The sequence below is a fragment of the Fulmarus glacialis genome, unplaced genomic scaffold (genome assembly GCF_000690835.1).
Source record: "Fulmarus glacialis isolate BGI_N327 unplaced genomic scaffold, ASM69083v1 scaffold33042, whole genome shotgun sequence".
NCBI lineage: Eukaryota > Metazoa > Chordata > Aves > Procellariiformes > Procellariidae > Fulmarus > Fulmarus glacialis.
Genome location: NW_009197845.1, coordinates 1 through 18770, shown reverse-complemented (window position 1 = coordinate 18770; position 18770 = coordinate 1). Strand labels below are relative to the sequence as shown.

Sequence of the window (18770 nt, the reverse complement as noted above, 5' to 3'; positions counted from 1 at the left end):
CTTTCCAGGCTTTTCATTCCCACCAGGTTTACAAGGGTATTAACCCTAAGCCCTTCACCTCACTGGGATATTGGGATTAGGCCCATCAGCATTAGCCACTCATCCCAAATTTATCAGCAGCGTGTTTGTTTCCCAGGGCCCTGCTTCTGCTACCCGTCTCATGGGGAGTCAACAGCTCAGGAGCAATGCGCTGCTTAGCCATGAGTAACGGTGGCAGAATCCAGCCCTCCGTCAGACTAATGATTTTATTTTGCCTTATTAAAGTAGCATTTGTATATTTTAGTGTGTTATTTTAACAGCTATAAAAAGACTTCACTAAACAAACAGTTTCTAGTATGTTAATTGCTGTATTACGAATCCTTTCATTGCATTCGGCATATAACCACATTTATAGGCAGGATAAGTAGACACATACAGAGAGAATGGCACTCATTCGCTACACACATCAGCATCCCACCACATTTATTTAAGTCGTCAGTCACAAAATGCATTTGCTGTGCTTAGCAAGAAAAAAATGTGACTTTCAAATACAGGTACAATTTGCATTTTTCCATTAAAAGTTCCCTACGTGCCACTGACATGGCTTGTTCGTTCTTTGTAACAGGGACAATGACAAACAGCCTCCCCTAATTTTTTGATGCTTAACCATACTGTTTGCATTCATTTGGTCTGGCTGAGCTGCTTTGGAGTAACCATGACCAGAACAGAGGCCTTGGCCATGGCGGGTGCGCAGATGCACGGCAGCCCAACGCAAGCGGAGAGGCTGCAGTTACTGTAGTTCAAGATAGGCCAGTTTTGCCACCCCTCTTCCTAACACGCAGTAACTACTTGGGGAGAGTGAGAAGGGCAGAGTCTGGCTGACTTGCATATTTTTAATAAAATTAACCAAATAATATTACAATATAATATGAACCCTCAAAACACAGAACTTGTTAGCAGTAGGAGCTAAATATTATCCTTTTGGTGAAATATGCTGAAGTTCAGGTAACTGCACAAAAAGTTCATACGTTGTAGGTAATACCTATCTATTTGGGAATTCCTCTCTTAATTTTAAATTGTGGACTTACATTTGAAGTTAAAGAAGCACATGTTAGCTGGATTTCTAGTAGTATCATTTTTTCCAGTATGAAGTTCAGGTTACTTTTGCTCTTCTTGTGTCTTTTACTTCATTCTAACTCAACTTTTTTCTAAACAGTTGGTGAAGATTAAAAATATTAATACAAATTTATATTGCTAAAAGTATCCTATTTTTATTATGCCATTGTTGCTGCTGCTCTGATTTGAACCCTGCAAGGGTTCTTGGCCTCTCCTGTTTTCTCAACAGAGAATTTACACTAAATTTTGGCCATGAAAATCAATGCAGGAACAAAAATTCTTTAATTTAAAACAAATTTCTAAACTAGCATCTTAGTTTTGCAAAGCATTCCCTAGTTTCCCAAAGGTCCCAATCCTGCAAGAACTGCATTGCAGTTCAAGCTCTGTGGGAGTTGCGGGCACTCAACAGAATTAAGTTGTTAATACATGAGAAGATGCACAATTCAAATAAAACATTCCTGCCTATACAAGCCTTTTCTTGCTACTCCTTTAACCATCCCTTCCGCCTAAATCATGGTGCTGTGAGGGCCCTGATGAGAACAGGGTTGCACCAAATGCCAGCTCTCTTTCACCTCACCTACTTGCTGTAACTTCAAGTAGAAGCTAACTCGGTATTTTTACTACGATTTTCAAATCTGACTAGATCTGGACATTACTTCCATTAACATCACCCTTGTACAACTGGGCATGATGGGAGGTTGGAAAACATGCAGATACTAGTTTTATTTTAATATAAATGGGCTAAATCCTCACTCGTTGAAGTCAAGAGCGAAACTCCCAGTGGGACTCGGTGAAGGCAGGGAAAATTTCAAATGTAACTCATTTACCTTTCACAGTGCGAGTCTGGCCCTCCGCATCTTTTGCATGTGTGGGTGCTGTGAAACCAGTACGTTTCAGTACACAGCAGGAGAAAGAGGCATGGATACTCAAGGGCTGCACAACCTTTTATAAAGTGTAAATGGTGACAGCTAACACATTCGCTTTGGTACCTGCTGCTCGTGCAAACAGCTAGAGTATTTAATCTCCTTGAGCCACAGCCCTTTACTTCTCATCCCAGATAAACGAAAGCTAAGCAGCTTTTTCCTACAATTCTTTTATTTCCAGATCCATAGAAAAAAGTTCCCAGGCACGGGCTGCCCAGGACTCTGCAGCACCGCACTGTATGGGACGAGCAGGAACACCAGGCGACCCTCACCTGCCTCTGCTGCATCTGGACACTCCACTGCTGTGAATAGGAATGATTCCAGCCTCTCTGGATAGTGGTAAATTAGCTTTCTGCTTAGAAGAAACTGCCCACGCTGCTTGGGCAGTTGGTTGGGGTGCTGATTCGCTAAACTGGTAAAGCTCTTCTGTTGCTGAGAATGATAATACGGAAAAAAACAGCTTATCTTACATTCTTCCTCTATTTGCTTTTCCTGCAGCCCATCCTTCTGCCCTCCAGTGAGTAAACTACACTAATTTTGCCCAGTCCCAGAATGCAAAACTGCTGCAATTATACTACTGTACACCTCCGGTACAGCTCACACTGCTCACTCTGGCACAAAGACATTGCAGAGAGTTACAGGCAGACTGTAACTGCTTATAATTCTGTACAAGCATGTATGTGATTGGGAAGTTGCATCCAGTTCTCTCTATCCATACTTTTGTTACCACACTTAAAATGATTAATGAATGATGCTCCTGTTTATTCTTACATTTGTTTAACCTGTACCCAATATATTTTTCCTGGCTGTTCACTTAAAGAAACTGAATATGTCAAGAATGATTTGTTAAAAAGCTATTTTGAAAGGAAAACAGCCAGCAAAGCCCTTATATCCACACCACGTAGGAAGACTTGTGTAATAGTTTTTGCTGGTGAGCCCGAGCCGTTGGCAGATGAAAGGCAGAACCGAAGAGGAATTTCCAGTAGGTTTTTTGTTACTGCAGCTGGACAAGAGCAGGGACAGAGAGGAAATGACCCACCAACACATCCACTAGGAAGAGCCCGGTTCTGCAGCCACGTTCCCGAAAAAAGCAGGAGCCCTTGTCTAGAGGCTACGGAGAGGGAACCCGCACCCAGGAAGGAGAGAGCAATACACCTGCTGCACAGCAAATGCTCGCCCTGTGGAATTAAGCTTGGCAAAAATTCTGAAATAATAAGAAAACCGTTAACTGTTGGACTCTGATGAGGTACTGAAAGCTGAACCTGGCTTTTTTAGTGACTGCAAGAGATTCATTCTTAAATGCAATACTATGGTCATGGGTTTGATTCTGGTCCCACTGAAATCAAGGCCAAAACATCCTTTGATTTAATTGAAAGCAGAAGCAGGCCTCCGCTTTAACCCTCGCATCTGCAAACAGAATATAACTGGATGTGAACAGAAGAGGAAATATGTTTGGAACTGGTTACAAATCCATGTGTGATTTTTTTTCCCCTCTGTAAAATTAAAAAGTGGTCATTGAATTTTTTCCTCGTTCAACAGCAGTGTTAAGTACTACTGGCCCAAATTCAGCCCTCATTCCCTCCCAGACAACCCCAGCACAAGCAGAGGACCCAGTTTCTCTATTGTCATCTACTGGTTCCCATGGAGTTCCACTAGCCAAATTTGTCCGTGAAATTGTTCGTAAGTTTTGCAACAGCAGAATTTAGGCAGCGGTCTCCTGGAAGGCACACCACATTCCCCAAACGCCAAAGCTGCAGCCTTTGGTGTAAATCATACTGGTACAACTTGTTGGCGTAACACAGTATGACACCAAAGAGGTTAAAAAGAGTCCCTGGTTTTCATTGTCCGCTTTCTCAAGAGAGAGATTTGCTGCTGCAAAAGCTTCTACCAGATCTAAACGGATTACCTGGTAGCATCTGCACTCCATTAGGAGAGAGGCGTAACGGGAGCCTGCCCTTTGGACTGGGATTCCTTCAGCGTTTCAGCTTTACGGTGCAAATCTCAGTTTCCAATGCTTGCCAACTGATCCCTTCTGAGTCTGACCAAGAGTAACGGTGCAAATGCTGCATAATAGCTTCCCAGCATCCACGTGCAGGACTCCTTTCAGGTTTTGCTTTATGTGGTCCTCAGCAGATAAAAAAGCAGCAATTTTAGCCTTTGAACACACACCATACTGCAGTAGAGCGAAATCAACACAGTGCAGGTGAACACCGAATACTTCTGCTCAGCCTATCTGTCCTGGTGCCCAGCTCTGACAGGCAGGCAGTTGTCACAATGACTGCATCAATAAGGAATGCAATCATGCATGCATGTGAAGCCAATAATCATCCTGCCTGGCAGAGTTTCAAGTGAGAGCAAATCAGGTAAAAACAAAAAACAAACCCCTCTAAAATGTTTACAGGTGTCATTTCTTTTTTAAGCATCAAAAGATTGAAGTACATGCTAATCACAGCAGATGAAGTGAAGGAGTAGGCAGTTTGGTGGACAGAGCATGGAGATACGAGTTTATAACTTCACAGTTTAATTCCAGCTCTGCAGCTTCTCCCAGCTGTCAAACTGGGTTAGGAGAGCCACCAACCTGGTGCAACTCTCTATCAAGGGAGTTATACCAGGGATGAGAGAGACTGACAATACTTACCTGTTTCAGTCATCAGATTATGCATTTAATATCAGCACAGCACAAGGGAACAAGCTGATGTGCTGCAAGGACTAGGTATACTCATCAATTTATTACATTTCATGTAACAGAGAAACTTGGCAAAGTCAATGTGGCTAGCAGCAGCATGGGGCACGACCTGTGTCAGCTACAGCCTGGCACCCTCCACACATCTTGTTACTCTGTGCTCGAGAGATCTAGCCTCCCTTATGCTTTCACATATGAATCCTGTGTTTGCATGCCTGCATATTTCTTCTATTTAAATATGCACTTTATTCTTAAAGGTTTTATTAACCCATGAATAGATTAATTCTGATTTCAGTTACACAGGTACAAATTTGGAGTAACTCCTTCAAAACCAGCAGTCATCTCTTTGGGAAGGCCATCTGACCAGAAAAGGTACATGCATGCACCCGTAAGTGCACGATGCTTTGTCTTCATCTGCCTGTTGGTTTTACACCTTCCGATGTTTTTGAGACTGTGGATACCCAGCAGAAGCATTTCACTACAATGGTCAGGTTCTTGTAACTCCTCTCCACACATCACATCAGTATACATCCCTGGTGTAACTCCACAGGGGTCAACAGGGTTACACTAGGGATTATTTTGGCCAGGTTTATTATTAGGGCAGTTTTCTAAAAGAATAGGGCTTATTTTGTTTCCATTTAAGCTTATGGTAAAACTCTCATTGACTTCACTGGAAAAGAAATTTGGCCCAACATACCAATATCCAAACCATCTCCATTTATTTCAGTGGAAGTAGGCAAAGAATTAATAAGGTCCAATGTATTTTTAAATCTTCGATTTCATAAATGATCACAAGCATGTAGGTCACAATATATACACAGAACGACACCTACGACAACCACCAGTGGGATCATTAAAATAATTAAGTTAGGCCTAGAGACAAATTCATTTCATAACATGTTCCTTACAAAACAGATACCCCCTTGCTCCATAATCTAGGGAGTCTGTTTTATAAACTTCCTAAGTAGTTCATGAAATATCCCCCTAAGCAGACCAGGTCTACTTGCCATTGCAGGGTCTTTATAAATTGAAAGTTTATAAATCAAAAGACAAACACCAGTGACACGTATTCAAAGACCAAATATGAAGAGGTAATGCCTCATCTGCTCCACTGGTATGGTGGTTAGCTGTGACCTCAGGATATGATTTCCAGCACAAAGCTACCGAATCCGCATCTTTACATAACTCTCTCCATGCGATGAGGGAGCTGGATGCACAGCACATGAAGAAGCAATCAATAAAGGAGATTCCCCTTTGCTTTAAGTGTAAAGTGACTACAACTGTGAATCTGAGCACAGGTGCAGTACTTTACCCCATGCTCGTCAGCAGAAAAACAGCCTCCACTAGCAGCACATGAAAGGAGGAGACATATTACTTCCACAGCATCCTATGGGAGTGGTTTCTCAAAATATGCTGCTACTGCTTTTCACGTTACCGCCCTGAAAATGACTGCTGAAAAATACTTAAATTGTGCTGCTGGCACCAAAGTGCCCTGTCAGGTGAGTGGTAAGCAAAAGAAACAATGAAAGAAACGACAAAGTACTTGACCAGCTAACCTCACAAACTCCTATAGAGTGCTTAAACAAAACAAAACAAAGTTGAATTTTGGGTCTCCTTGTCTACTGGGTTATCTTTGTGAGTTTTAATAAACCAGACTAGTTTTCAACCTGTTGTAAGCAGGAAGGGTGGGAATTATTAATGTGCTAAGTGTAACTCAGCTACAGTCATGTTATCATTGCAGAAGAAGAAAGGAAGAGCAGAAAAGGAGACAAGGTCAGCTGAGTTTTGCACCAAAGGTACTGGAGACACTGTTCAACATTCATCTTCTGGACTCCTCTTGGAGGCTGTAAGTGACATCCCTCCTGACCACAGCCAGGCTGCACGAGCTGCACGGAGAAGCTTCTTCTTCCTTTTGATTAGCTGAGCCGAATAAGCTAGTATCTGGATAGGAATGTGCAATTTTCTCAAATTCAGGGCTTTTAAGCAGCCTGTGCCAGGCGTAGGAACACAGTCATTATTTTATTTCTGTAAGTCAGACAAGTGTGATGTGCTACCTTCTCCTCTCCATGACTAGCTTGGTCTGCCCCCTCCTAGATGCCGTAACACCCATTTATGCCATACAACCCAGTCTGTAAATGTATACAAAGAAACAGTAATTTCTGAAAAAGTGTTCATCAGAAACTAGCTAGGCAGTATTTTCTTGTACGTTTCATCAAATATTCTAAGTAAACAAACAAATAATTCATTCATCGATGGGGCCCAATATCAGCACCCAATTACAGTAAGATTTGTACTCCCAAAGGGTAAACTCTGCTTTCCTCTCCAGAGCCTGCGGGCAGTCCCTGGGTAGCGGCTGTGCTGGGCAAAGCTGCGGTTATGAAGTCCAGTAAGGAGCAAACACTTTTATTACAGCAGTGAGCTCAGCTGTTGTGGCTCCCTACATGCTAGTTAGTAGGAGATCCTGGAGAGGTGGACACAGACAGGTCTGAAGAATCAGTTTCCATATAAATTCCTTCCCTCCTGTCTCCCCAAGTCACTGGACTGAAGGGTTAGGGTTACAGGGATCATTCTCCTCTACCACCAAAGCTACCGCTCCAGCTGTGCAACAACAGCCCTGGGTAACACAGGGACATCTGCTATCACGGTGTACTCCCATGGGCTCTGCCAGACCCTGAATCCAGGATTTTTTCCCATTAGTGAAAGCTAGCGACAGGGTATCTAACACCATCATTCCCAGCTGTAATTACATCCCTATTACAGATTATTTTTATTGCCTGTAGCGGCCAAGCCAGGCACCCCTCCTCTGGCACAGGTCATGTCCTGGTGCTCACAGACGCTGTAGCTTCTGCAGCCAGTCTGTCTGCAAGAGGAAATGGTTCCTCACCTCCACCCACTGCGCTCTGCCACGCACGCTGCCTGGGAGCTGCGCTGGATGCATCCTAGCAGCAACACGTCTGCCCATAGGAACTAATGCTTCACACCTTTCCCAGAGCTTATCGAAGTGGTGCATGGCCTTGTGTGACCTCAGCCATGCAGCACCCATACAAAACAGCAATACTTGGCTTTGCAGATGAGAAAGGACTGGTTCATTTTACACTATCTGATTCAGTAGCCTGGGAACAAGAGTTCTTTCACTCGGTCCAGCTCTCACTCCAGTAAGTGCAACACTCACAGGCTTGTATGCAGGCTGGGGGGAGCCAGAGGATGGGAAGGGGAAAGGCCCTTTTTACAGTATTTTTTTCCTTACGTGTTCTGCTGGTCAAAATTCCCTTGGAAACCAAAGAGAGATTTGCCCAGTCAACAACCAAATAAGAAAAACTCGCAAGATTTATCTCTAAATTGCAGGTGCATGAAATGAAACCAAAAATTATTTTAATACCCATGAAGATTCTTATGTTAATTCAGAAAAGGCACTGCATATAACCAAAACCTCTGGTTTTCTGCTCTTTTACTTGTTCTCATCTGCAGCATACATCTGATCGCCTTGAACAACAGCAGAGCCCCGGGGAGCCCTGGCAGGCTCAGCCCTCCCTGCAGAGCTGCCATGCTGCCATGCTGGTGCTCGTGCACCGTGCCCATAACTTGCATCTCTGAGCATTTTTAACGTGCGGGAAAAACACTTGCTCCTGCCTCTTCAGGTGTTTTGCTTTAAAGTCTGTGTACATTTTAAGTTCACAATACCTATTAAAATTAATGAGCTTTGCGCTGCAGCTCACATGCAGGTGCATTTTGTAGCGCTTTGCCTGAATGTGGGCTGCTGGCTCCAACTCAGAAACTCTTTGCCTTTTGGGTAATATACAACAGTTCATAGCTCCAGAGTGTCAGAGCCTGGTGTCACCCCACAGACAGGACGCTCAACAACTCACCTCGGTGGGAAGAGTGGTACCTTACAAAGGGTGAAATGTGCCATGGCAGCATGCTTGCCTACATCCCTCACTGTGCTTAGAAGAGTCATTTAGCAGGTGTGCAGGCACGAGAGAGGCATTGAAGGCACCATACAGATGTGGGGTGGGTAAGCAGCACGGAATGGCAGTGGCATGGAGAGATTTGGGAGACACCTAAGTCAGGATGAATGCTACTGATACCGCAGTGCAGGACTGCTGCGGCACGGGGCTGGCAGGAGGCTGTGCTGGCCCAAGAGAGCTGACACCGCTTCTGCTCCAGACCAGGATCCTGCCCTCGAATGGGTTCTTTCGCAGCCACCAACAGTCTCTGGTTATGAATAAATCTGGTCTTCACTCTACTTAACCTGTCCAGAGTACAGGCCTTGTTTAAGGACTAATTTACACCCTAACTGCCAGCATGGGATAAGCAACAAAATTTGCTAATTGAACGTTGTTTTCATGCAGTAACACATCAATAATACACAAATTTGATGGGAAATTAGCACATAAGTTATTGTAAGAGTGACACTGGACAGATCCTACATGTGCAAGAAATGTGAGATGTTCTCAGGTATGCTAAGTCTGGACAATTATATATCCTAAACATATCCAAATTAAGAATTTCCCTGCTTCATCTCAAGAAGTGCAGAGGAGGAGCCAGTACGGAGGCCTTAGTGTAAAGGATGATGTGGAAAATCTGTCTTGTAGATCTCAGTAGCAGGTGTGTTTGAGCTTATGAAATCACTGTATCTGGCTATATGGTGTCAGCAACCATGTTCTGTCAGGGACAACACAGGGGTCCTAAAACTTGCAGAAAAGCATTCCCCTGAACTCAGTCCAGCCTGGTGTGACTGCAGGAAAAGGGGGAGAAGCACAAGATCTCAGGTGTCAGTGCTGAGCTCCAGCAACCAGAGAGATGGAGGAAAAGGTAGGGGAATTAAAAACCACAGATACCTGCAGAGTAGCTAGAACCAGAAGGTCATGCTTGGTAGGAGAGCTTGTGTGAAGATGGGTCTATACAAGAATGACAGTTTGTTTTGACAAGAAACATTCAGAGGAGAAGACACATGCTTTAGGGGACTCCTTTGTAAATCACCAAAACAGTCCCTGGGTTCAGAGGAAAGTGAGGCAGGGATATGCCTCACTTGGAAGGGCATAGAGTATGGAAAACTCTACTATGTCCTGTAATAGCTAAGGTCACGTCATTGGTTTCTGAAACAGTTTATAATAAAGCCTGTGCTGGTTTTCTTTGGAGGACAGAGCCTCCAGAGAAGGGGCTGGTAAAGCCCAGGTGCCCCAAGAGCTGAGATCAGGACGTGCACTATGTTAGCACTGGCTCAGCATGCTTTGGGCCGTGCGGCCAAAAAGCTCCGTTTTCCTGAAGAGGAAAGGCCGGGAGCAGAAAGGTCCCAAACATGGTGTGCTATGAACTGTCAGGGGGAGGCTCCCTGGGGTCTGTGCACCCACACCATTCCCACCTAGATGCCACTGCTTCAATTAAAATTATTCCTGCTCGCTTTTGTCACATGACTAACCCACGGAAAGCATAAGCTTTTATAAATACATTTAGAACAAAGGAACATACTTATCTTTAATAGAGGGTTATACAACCAATACTAATTAACCAAGAATGTAAGGTAAATATATTTACCTTTTATAGCAGAACAACTCACAAAGAGCTCACAGCAAGTCTCTGAGTTAAAAACACTATTCAGGGCTGCGAAAATGACAGGCTTCTGATGAAAAATCTTGTTCTGCTTTCTAACAGAAATTCAAAGTGGTATCAAAATTTCCAGTGAAATCAAGAAGCTGGGGCTTGCTGTGGTATACAGGGATTTGGAACTTCTACTTCTTTTCCACTTGAAGTCAATGAGACATCTGCCACTGAGTTCAGTGGGAGTAAGACTGCAGGATTTGGCAATGTCTTTGGGTGTTCCTGACTGCGCATTAGGAGCTTGGACTTTTGGTGTGGGATTGTTTTTTAAATGTAACAATTGTCTCACTCCCTTGGATAAATACAATTTGCAACTCACTTTACAGATGTGCTGGAGCTTTTGCAGCCTTTACAATCTGTCATATAAATCATATTCAAGTGTCAATGTGTGAAGAGGCTACTTTAGAGGTCCTCTGGGTGAAAACATGAATGGAATTTCTAGAGGAAATGCTCTCAAAGATGCGTAATTTGTCTACTTAGCCAGTTACTTTAAAAATAAGATGTTGATGGCAAGTGTCACTAGACTGAATTCAAGTTTTTTTTTTTCCTTTCTACCTGTAACTCACAACTACCGGAGTTGGGAGTTTTGGTGGGAGAACTTGCTGAAAATAAACTATTGAAACCGAGCCTCAGATCCAGGTAAGACAACATCAGCCTCCTTGTACCTCCAAAGCTTGTTAACTTTAATGGCAATTTTGGGTACGCGCGGAAAGCAGCCTCAAGTAAGCTACAGGAAGAGGGATTAATATTATTTCTGAGACAATTTCCATGACCACCATCATTATACTGTTGTTGATCACAATTTCTTTTATATGTTTCTCATCTGCCTTGCCTTTCACCCTCTGAAAGGCCAGCTTGCTTTCTTGTGTGGTGTTTCATTCAAAAAGCCAATTGGAAAGGTGTGTAAGAGTAGTGTGTAAGGTGAGCGTGAGCAGTTTAGAAACCATCTTTGACAGCGGCTGTTTAACCCTCTTCTCCTTTGTCACATCAGTTGTGCGCTGCTCAAGTTTTCTTCTTTTTAGACGAGAGAATTTATGTAGCCCATAAAAATTTACTGGAAAGAGGGCGTCTACCCCCTCATTAAAATGCCTAATCTGGCACCCTTTACTTATGCAAATTTAATCAATGGACAAATGCTCTTCTCACAGCAGCTGCACTAATACAAACAACATCAAAGACTTTGTCTAAGTTGCTCTGAAACAACTCTGGGATCACTGAAATGCGAGATTTGGCCTCAGACTTCACATCACCAGCCATTCACTCATGTGACAAGACTTCCAGAATCGGGTCCTTTCTCTCCCCGAATTAGAGCCAACCACATAACTTGGGAACAGCCAAGCAGAGCCAGCTGAGTGGGCTGAGCACAGTCAATCCCAACAAATTACAATAAGAAATGTATCACGCTGCCTGCTGTCAGGTGTAATTTATATCATACCAGAGGGGTGACTGGAAAGCAGGTATAGGCAGGAACTGGTCATACCTATACTTGCTCCTGCTGGGCCTGATCTGGCAAGCTGCTGAGAGCTCTTCCCTCCCATTGAAGTCAACATGAACTGAGGTTGTTCGTGACTTAACAGGACTGGGCCTCCTCAAAATATTATGGAAGGATAAACACAATTTGATGATTTTTTTTTTCTGTTTTCCATTAGCATGTGATGTCTCTGTGTATGCATACCCTGATAGTATTTATACACTCGCTCACAATCTGTATGTGTCCTTAAACATACATGTACAGTATATACTACAAGCTAAAAGCCTACTTAAGATTTTGGAGCACAGAGAAAGAGAGATTGTAACACAAATAAACAGGAAGTTTATTCCTACAGCTTTCAATTTTAGTGAGCGCAAACTATTTTATGTGACTGGAGCTAAGATTTAGCAAAGCATTTCAGCATATGCTCACATCTTTTGCTGAAATACAATCTACAAATTTGTTTGATTTCTTAGATTTGAAGCTTTTAAACTCACGCTCAAACCTAGAGTTTACTATGCTGTCCAAAATAATCCACAAAGTTCTGTGTGCAGATGAGTATGGCCATGCCTCTATATGTGGCCATGCATGTTATCTCTGAGCATAAGCTAACAGTGCTCTGGCATTATTTCCAGATGTCTTGCTCAGAAAAGCTATCTCCTTCCTCCTGCACCTGTGAGAGACCCGGGATTCCTCTCCTAGCCAGACCTCTGCGAAGACAGTCTGTGCCTTACGGAAGATACACACCAGGGCAGCGAAGCACCATCAGGAGCTCCAATCACCCCCACCGAAATAACTGCAAGTACTTTGCCTTAACCAGGAATGAGAGCAGGCCAGACTCAATGGGGGTAACCAACCAAGTCTACCTCTCAGCACTGCAGGAAAACAAAAAAAAAACCCACAAAAAAAAGGAAAAAATAATAAATTATTAACATATGTAGCAATATGTCCTACTTGGGATGCTGGTAAAGGGTTATCTTTTGCTATAAAAATAAATGTGATTTACAGGTCTCATCCTGTAAGCTCTTACTCCAGTGAGAACTGAAGTTTGAGCAGCTGAAAAAGCATTCAGGCCTTACGAGATAACACAGCAATACAAATCAAAGACAGTACACAGCAAAACATCAGGCAGCACATGAGCACTGGTCAGTCACAGTTCTGTGCTTTCAGTTTAAACAAAGTACAAAATCTGAAGAAATATGCTTTTGCTATTTATCAAACAGAAAAAAAAATGTTTTAGATCAGTACTCTATTCTCTTTAAATAAAATCTGTGATTTTACGTATATTCTCCCAAAGCTTCCATAACTGAAGCTTTTACTAAGTAAGTCTGATATGGGGCATATTTTAAAAATATTGTCAGCAGTGATATTTTAAAATGTGGAAACAGATGTGCTACTCTATTACAACTGCTGAATCTTCTCTGTATTTTTTTATACCATGAAGCATTTGTCTGCTTCTCTGTTACAAATCTCTCCCCACTGAACTGATTCCTTCTCTATGATTAAAGTAGGACCACATAGACATCATTAAACAGATACTGTCCAGAAAAATCATATTGTTTTGGCCTGGCCATAAAATATAGGTATTTTAATAATTGTTTCTTTTCCATAGAGAATTTCAGCAGCTCCCTTTCCTTGGAATGAAATCACAGCCATATGCTTTATGACATCAGAGGCGTTTCAAGGTGTCTCCATAAATGTCATTTATTGCTTGGGAATGTGCCAAATCTGTGCAAAACCCCCTAGTTCTTTTAAAAGAAAAATCTTCAAATGAAACTAGAGCTTTACACTGGTTGTCATACCAAAAAAATAAACCTATCCCTTATGGAAATACTGGCCATGCAGGTAGCAAAACCTCTGGCAATGAAACCTGCTGACCTGGGCTCTGGTTTGCTTTTGAGTCAATAGTGCCTCCTTTAACCAGTCTGCTGGGCACCCTGACACTGTACATCCACACCTTCTCTTGGTTACACAGGAGGCACTTACCCTTCTGAAAAACAAGCAGTCTGAATGACAAAAAGCTGAATTGGTTTAGCGATCATAACTGTGAATCAAAATCAGGTATGTCTTAACGTACTGCTCCAATGAACGTGCCTTAACCCTTAACACAGCGGTCCCTTCCACACTACCTTCATAGGCCTGATGCTGCCCAGGATCCCCCATCCTTCACGGCGCCCAGTACCCCATGGAACTGGGAGCCAGGCAAATCATAAAGAGACTCTATGTCATATACACAAATATACTTTCATGCCACATCTATTCATAATTTGGCATATCTGGAGTCTACTCTGAGATAATACTGGCCAGATCTAAATAAGTCTTGCCAGACATGTCGCCAACCTGTCCAGCACAAATCAGCCACCTTTAAGCATGCAAAGATTCAATCCAATCTGCAGCTGTGAGCAGACAGAGCAGGTTGGCCGGCCACTGCCCAAAGGAAATGACTGCTGACACTGAGGCACACTGAGGCTACCACTGAGGTTAGGATTTTGGCTGGCCGACAGAAGCATCCATTAGTCCCAGTGTAACAGAGCCGTTCTGTCTTCTTAAGGAAGAAAAAACGGATTTTATTTCCCTAAATCTGAAAGAAAGAAGTTGCTTGGTGCAGTTGTAAATAATCTAGGGCAGCACACCAACAGGTGCTTCAAACGTATTGGCAGAGTGCAGAAGACGTTGAGAGAAAAAATGAATAACTCTCTAAATAATACATACATTTTACAGGCTTTTTTTTCTGTAGAACCCCAGTGAAGTTACTGTATAAATCGGAAACTGAATTATTCATAACTGGTGAATATATAATAAATCGTATTTCGCACTGAAATATTCCTCACAGGTAAATGCCTCTTTCTATGCAATGAACAGAAATGGGCAGCGAGCCTGAAAACACCCAGGTCTTACCTGGAGTCTGGGTACTTTGTCAAGGTAGCCAGGCTGCTGGTGTACATGTGTCCTCCTACATCGATGTGCACGGGAGCGTTCGACTTGGTGAGTTGAGCTGGGAGAGGAATTCCTTGAGCAGCCAGAGGAGAAACCGGGGACCGTGTTAGAGACAGACGGGACATGCTTCTTCCCTCCTGCAAAGGGAAGGCAAAAAAGAACAGTTTCTCTTAAATGTAGCAGTGTGCTACCTTTCTTTCCAGTGTGATCACAGATCTAATCAGATCATTTTTGCATCTGCCTGATCACATATTCAGCTAACAAATTATTGCCACCACTGTAATTAAGTGTATTTGCATCATTTTCTTCAAAGTACCAGAGGGGAAGCGAAAGATGCTTATTAGCAATAAGAAATCAAGAAAAAAATTTTTCAAGGTGTCAGCCTCAAGGGGCATAAAACAAACTGCAAAATTCTAATTAAAGGTCGCGGGCTTATGTGTTAGATGTGAAATATCCCCTGACAAACGAATAACCAATTTGTGAATTGGGATTCAGGGGTTTTTGCAAGTTTGTCTCAGTAACGAGACACCTCTAAATTAGTGACTTCCTCAGTACCTAAGGCATTTAGTTTATACATGTAGTAAATTTCACATCAAACTAAGATCAATTTTCTGGTTTATTTTCAATAATTGTGAAATAAATGCATAATTTTCAGTTAAGCCTTAATATTAGACATAAAGAACTAATAAGCTTTCAAACTGAAAGCAATTAATACCTGGAAGCAGTGAAAACAGGAAGATATATAAACTGACCTATGCTTTCATGACAAGACACGTTAGAAATTACTGTACAATCTGGCATGTGAAATTACAAATTCAACAATCCACCTAATGTTTACTGCCCTAATAATATTTGAAAGCGAGTGAAATTTCTGAATTGAGTCTAAAAATCTTCAGCTGACGTACAAAGCAAAAAATACTGGAATGTCTTAAAAATTAACAGGACAACCATAGCAAAAGAAAATTCCTCAATTCTCTTCTATAAGAAAAGCACAGCTTATTCTGCATGAAGCGTATGTCTCAAAGCTGATTTCAGTTAAATCGGTATAGACGGCATACATGTCAAACGGAAAAAAAACCTTTTATAAAAGTTTAAGAAAATGTCCATCCATTCTCCCCCTTACGGGTACAGCAACATATGCAAAACATTATAGTTGAAGACATTTCTGAATATAATCTAATTTTCTTGGTATTTTGTTCTGCAAGCATGCTACCAAGCATCCAGGCTCTTCCTTACATTTGACAAGCACTTTACATGCAGCATTGCAAAGTGAATTCCCATTTCTCCCACATTACTTTGACAATGTTTCTTAGAAATCTAAAGCTGGTCTCTTCTTTCTCTTAGCAGTATTTTGCACAAGATCCTGGCTACACCACTCAATGAACACACAATTAGCAACATTCTTTGTAAAGAAAAATTCTGAGCTATTTAGAAAGGGATTGAAAAATCTTAGTACATCTGGACAGCTTCACAAAGTCATCACAACATCTCCATTTACTGTATTTCATCTTGCTTAGCTCCTAAGAATTTCCTCCATCTACAGCACAGAAATACATCACCCCATTATGAATCCACATCCTTTTCTCTTCAGAGGCTGGATGGACATCTGCACTGAACACGAAGCAAATACCAACTCTGTCCTAGGACTTCTGTGTCAGCCGATGTGAAATTGGGCATTAACATTTTTACTACAGCACCACCTTCAAGGAAAGTGATTGAATCCTTTCATGACTGAAGACATTGCTTTCTTGTTTCCCACAAGAGCCTGTTGTGGGCAATCTTCAGTAAATATGTCATATAGCATGAATAAAAGAACTAACTTTTAAAAACAACTTAGTATGTAAGTACCTATAGTATTTTAGCGACCTGTTTACTAATCTGTGGGTGCCTCATCTGTCTGGCAACACAGACAAAGGGTTTTTTTTTCTTACCAAAGAGCACTGTAAACTCATGTTCACTCTCTACTCCTTCACTTAAATGAAAGGGTCAGAAGATCCAGGCTGAATGTCAACCCTGTCTTTGTTCAGACCCCAACTATTATCACTAATGATAAAGGTACAGACCTCGCATGGTACGGAGCTGCATCTCACGCAGTTTCACAAAACAAGTGCCTAATTAGGGCTCATCTGCACCCCTTGTTACAATTTCCAAATGAAATCAAAGGACTTCCAGTCCTCTGTAAACGCATCTTACATTTAACCATTTGTCTTGAAATACAGACTTCAATTTTAAAATATGCACAGATAGCTAAAGATCAAGTGATCTGAATCTATTTGTGCATATTTAAACACTGCTGCTATCTTAGGATTTTGTTTAATGTTAGTATACCAGTAAATTCCTTGATCTGTAAAGAGTCTGAGATTCTCAGTGAGGCCATACTCACACAGTAGATATTTAATTTATACTATTCACTGGAGGGACCTTTTGAACAATCCTCTGCTTTTGGCATCTCTCAGCTAGAGCATGTGTTGAAAAAACACTTAATTATAGAAAATCACTGGAAAGCTAAAATAGTTCTCAAACTTTTATGGCTTTTCATACTTATGCCACTGGCTTTTTGGGGGAGGGGACAAGAAGGGGGATTAAACACAGGCTTTTCCCCTGGTTGGAGAGGATGTGTATTAAAAAAATGAATCCTACATTTTTATTAAAGTTGTGGAATTCAATCATTTTCATATAAGCAAATTATCAAAGGGCGTAATTGTTAAGCACTACATAAAGGGCACTGAAAACACTCTGATTGCTCAAAAAAAATATTTCTTAAGGTACCCCCTATTTCTTAAGGTACTGTAACCCTATTTCTAATGACTCCTTTCTCTTCTTAATGTAAAATGCAGCTAAAATTCATCACACTGAGTAAGGTACTTATTTTATGCACAAAGCAAAATCCTAAATGTATTTATCCAGTGAAAGTCTTTATGCACGTATTTTCTAATACTGATGTGAAAATTAAAACCTTAAGGGTAAATATCGCAGAAACACTAAAAAACTTCATTTATTAAACCATGTAAAATAATCCTTGCTCTTTAGTTGCCTACAACAGGATACAGCATCCCAACTACTGGCACAGGCAATAACCCTGCTCTAATAAGTAACACAGGAACCTGCTGAAGGCAAAATCAATAGAGCCTGATTCCCAAATTATCTGAATACTTAGTTTTTCAAACATTACACACCAAGATCTTTCAGAGCCAGCTTATCTTTTTCTGCCTTTCTAAGCTAACTGCGTAAGTACTGCTTGTAAAAACTATTTGCCCATGCAAAGTGAAATAATCACAATGCCATGCTCATTTACACACAAAATGATTTTGTGTCCCATTGTGCTCACAGTTGTTCAGCTCTCTAGGGGTGATTAAACTAGCTATGCTGCTACAGCTTGAGATGATTTCACTGAATCGTTTCTCCATGAAGTTGCTTCTTTGCTAAGCTGTTATTTTAACCATAAAAGGTAAACAGAAGGCAGTTGTAAGAGCTCCATTCAGCTCCGTGCCCAGGGCTATAACCCTAGGGCAGAGAATGCTGAAAGACTGCAGAATTTTCCAGGGTGTTGCCTTTCTTGCTCTAAAGCCTTCAGGAATACTGTTCATTTAATACACACTCTAGATGATACATTTCAGATCCTACTAAAAGAAAGACTTCAAAAGTGTAAGAACTTTTGGGCGGATGAAGCTTTCCCACCTCTGCACATAGCTCGGGGCCATGGTAACCAATACTGCTGTTGATGTTGGGAAAATACAGTAGAAATAAACTGCACAGAGCAGAGCAGACAGATAGGGACAAGGGAGGTGAAAGGTTGCAGGAAAGAAACAGGCAGCAGTCTGGAAGGGATAACGAGAAAAAAGGGAAAAGAATGAAAAAGGAGGCGGCTCTGAAGGAGGGACAAAGTTAAATCAAGGAGCAGGCACTTAAAAGACTACAGATGGGAAGCAAGACTAATTAAGGATGTAAAAGCGCTTTGTTTCTAAAGTTTATTGTTGCCAGGATAAAAATTAATTGAAACTAATGCTGTTATTCACTCGTGCAGTTTAATTCCTTCATGCACATTTAAGACGTGAAACGAAAA

At 41.7% G+C, this 18770-nt stretch overlaps 1 protein-coding gene across 1 annotated transcript in view; it reads right to left on the bottom strand.

Moving 5' to 3' along the window:
• Positions 1 to 16284, bottom strand: part of KCTD15 (potassium channel tetramerization domain containing 15) — a 38702-nt gene extending 22418 nt beyond the window's left edge. Inside the window, exons 1-2 of the mRNA XM_009572704.1 lie at positions 16267 to 16284; positions 14669 to 14844 (exon numbers count right to left, since the gene is read on the bottom strand). Of these exons, the coding sequence (XP_009570999.1) occupies positions 14669 to 14844; positions 16267 to 16284 (194 nt within the window). The remainder of the gene's footprint in view (positions 1 to 14668; positions 14845 to 16266) is intronic.
• Between the last annotated feature and the right edge of the window lie 2486 nt (positions 16285 to 18770).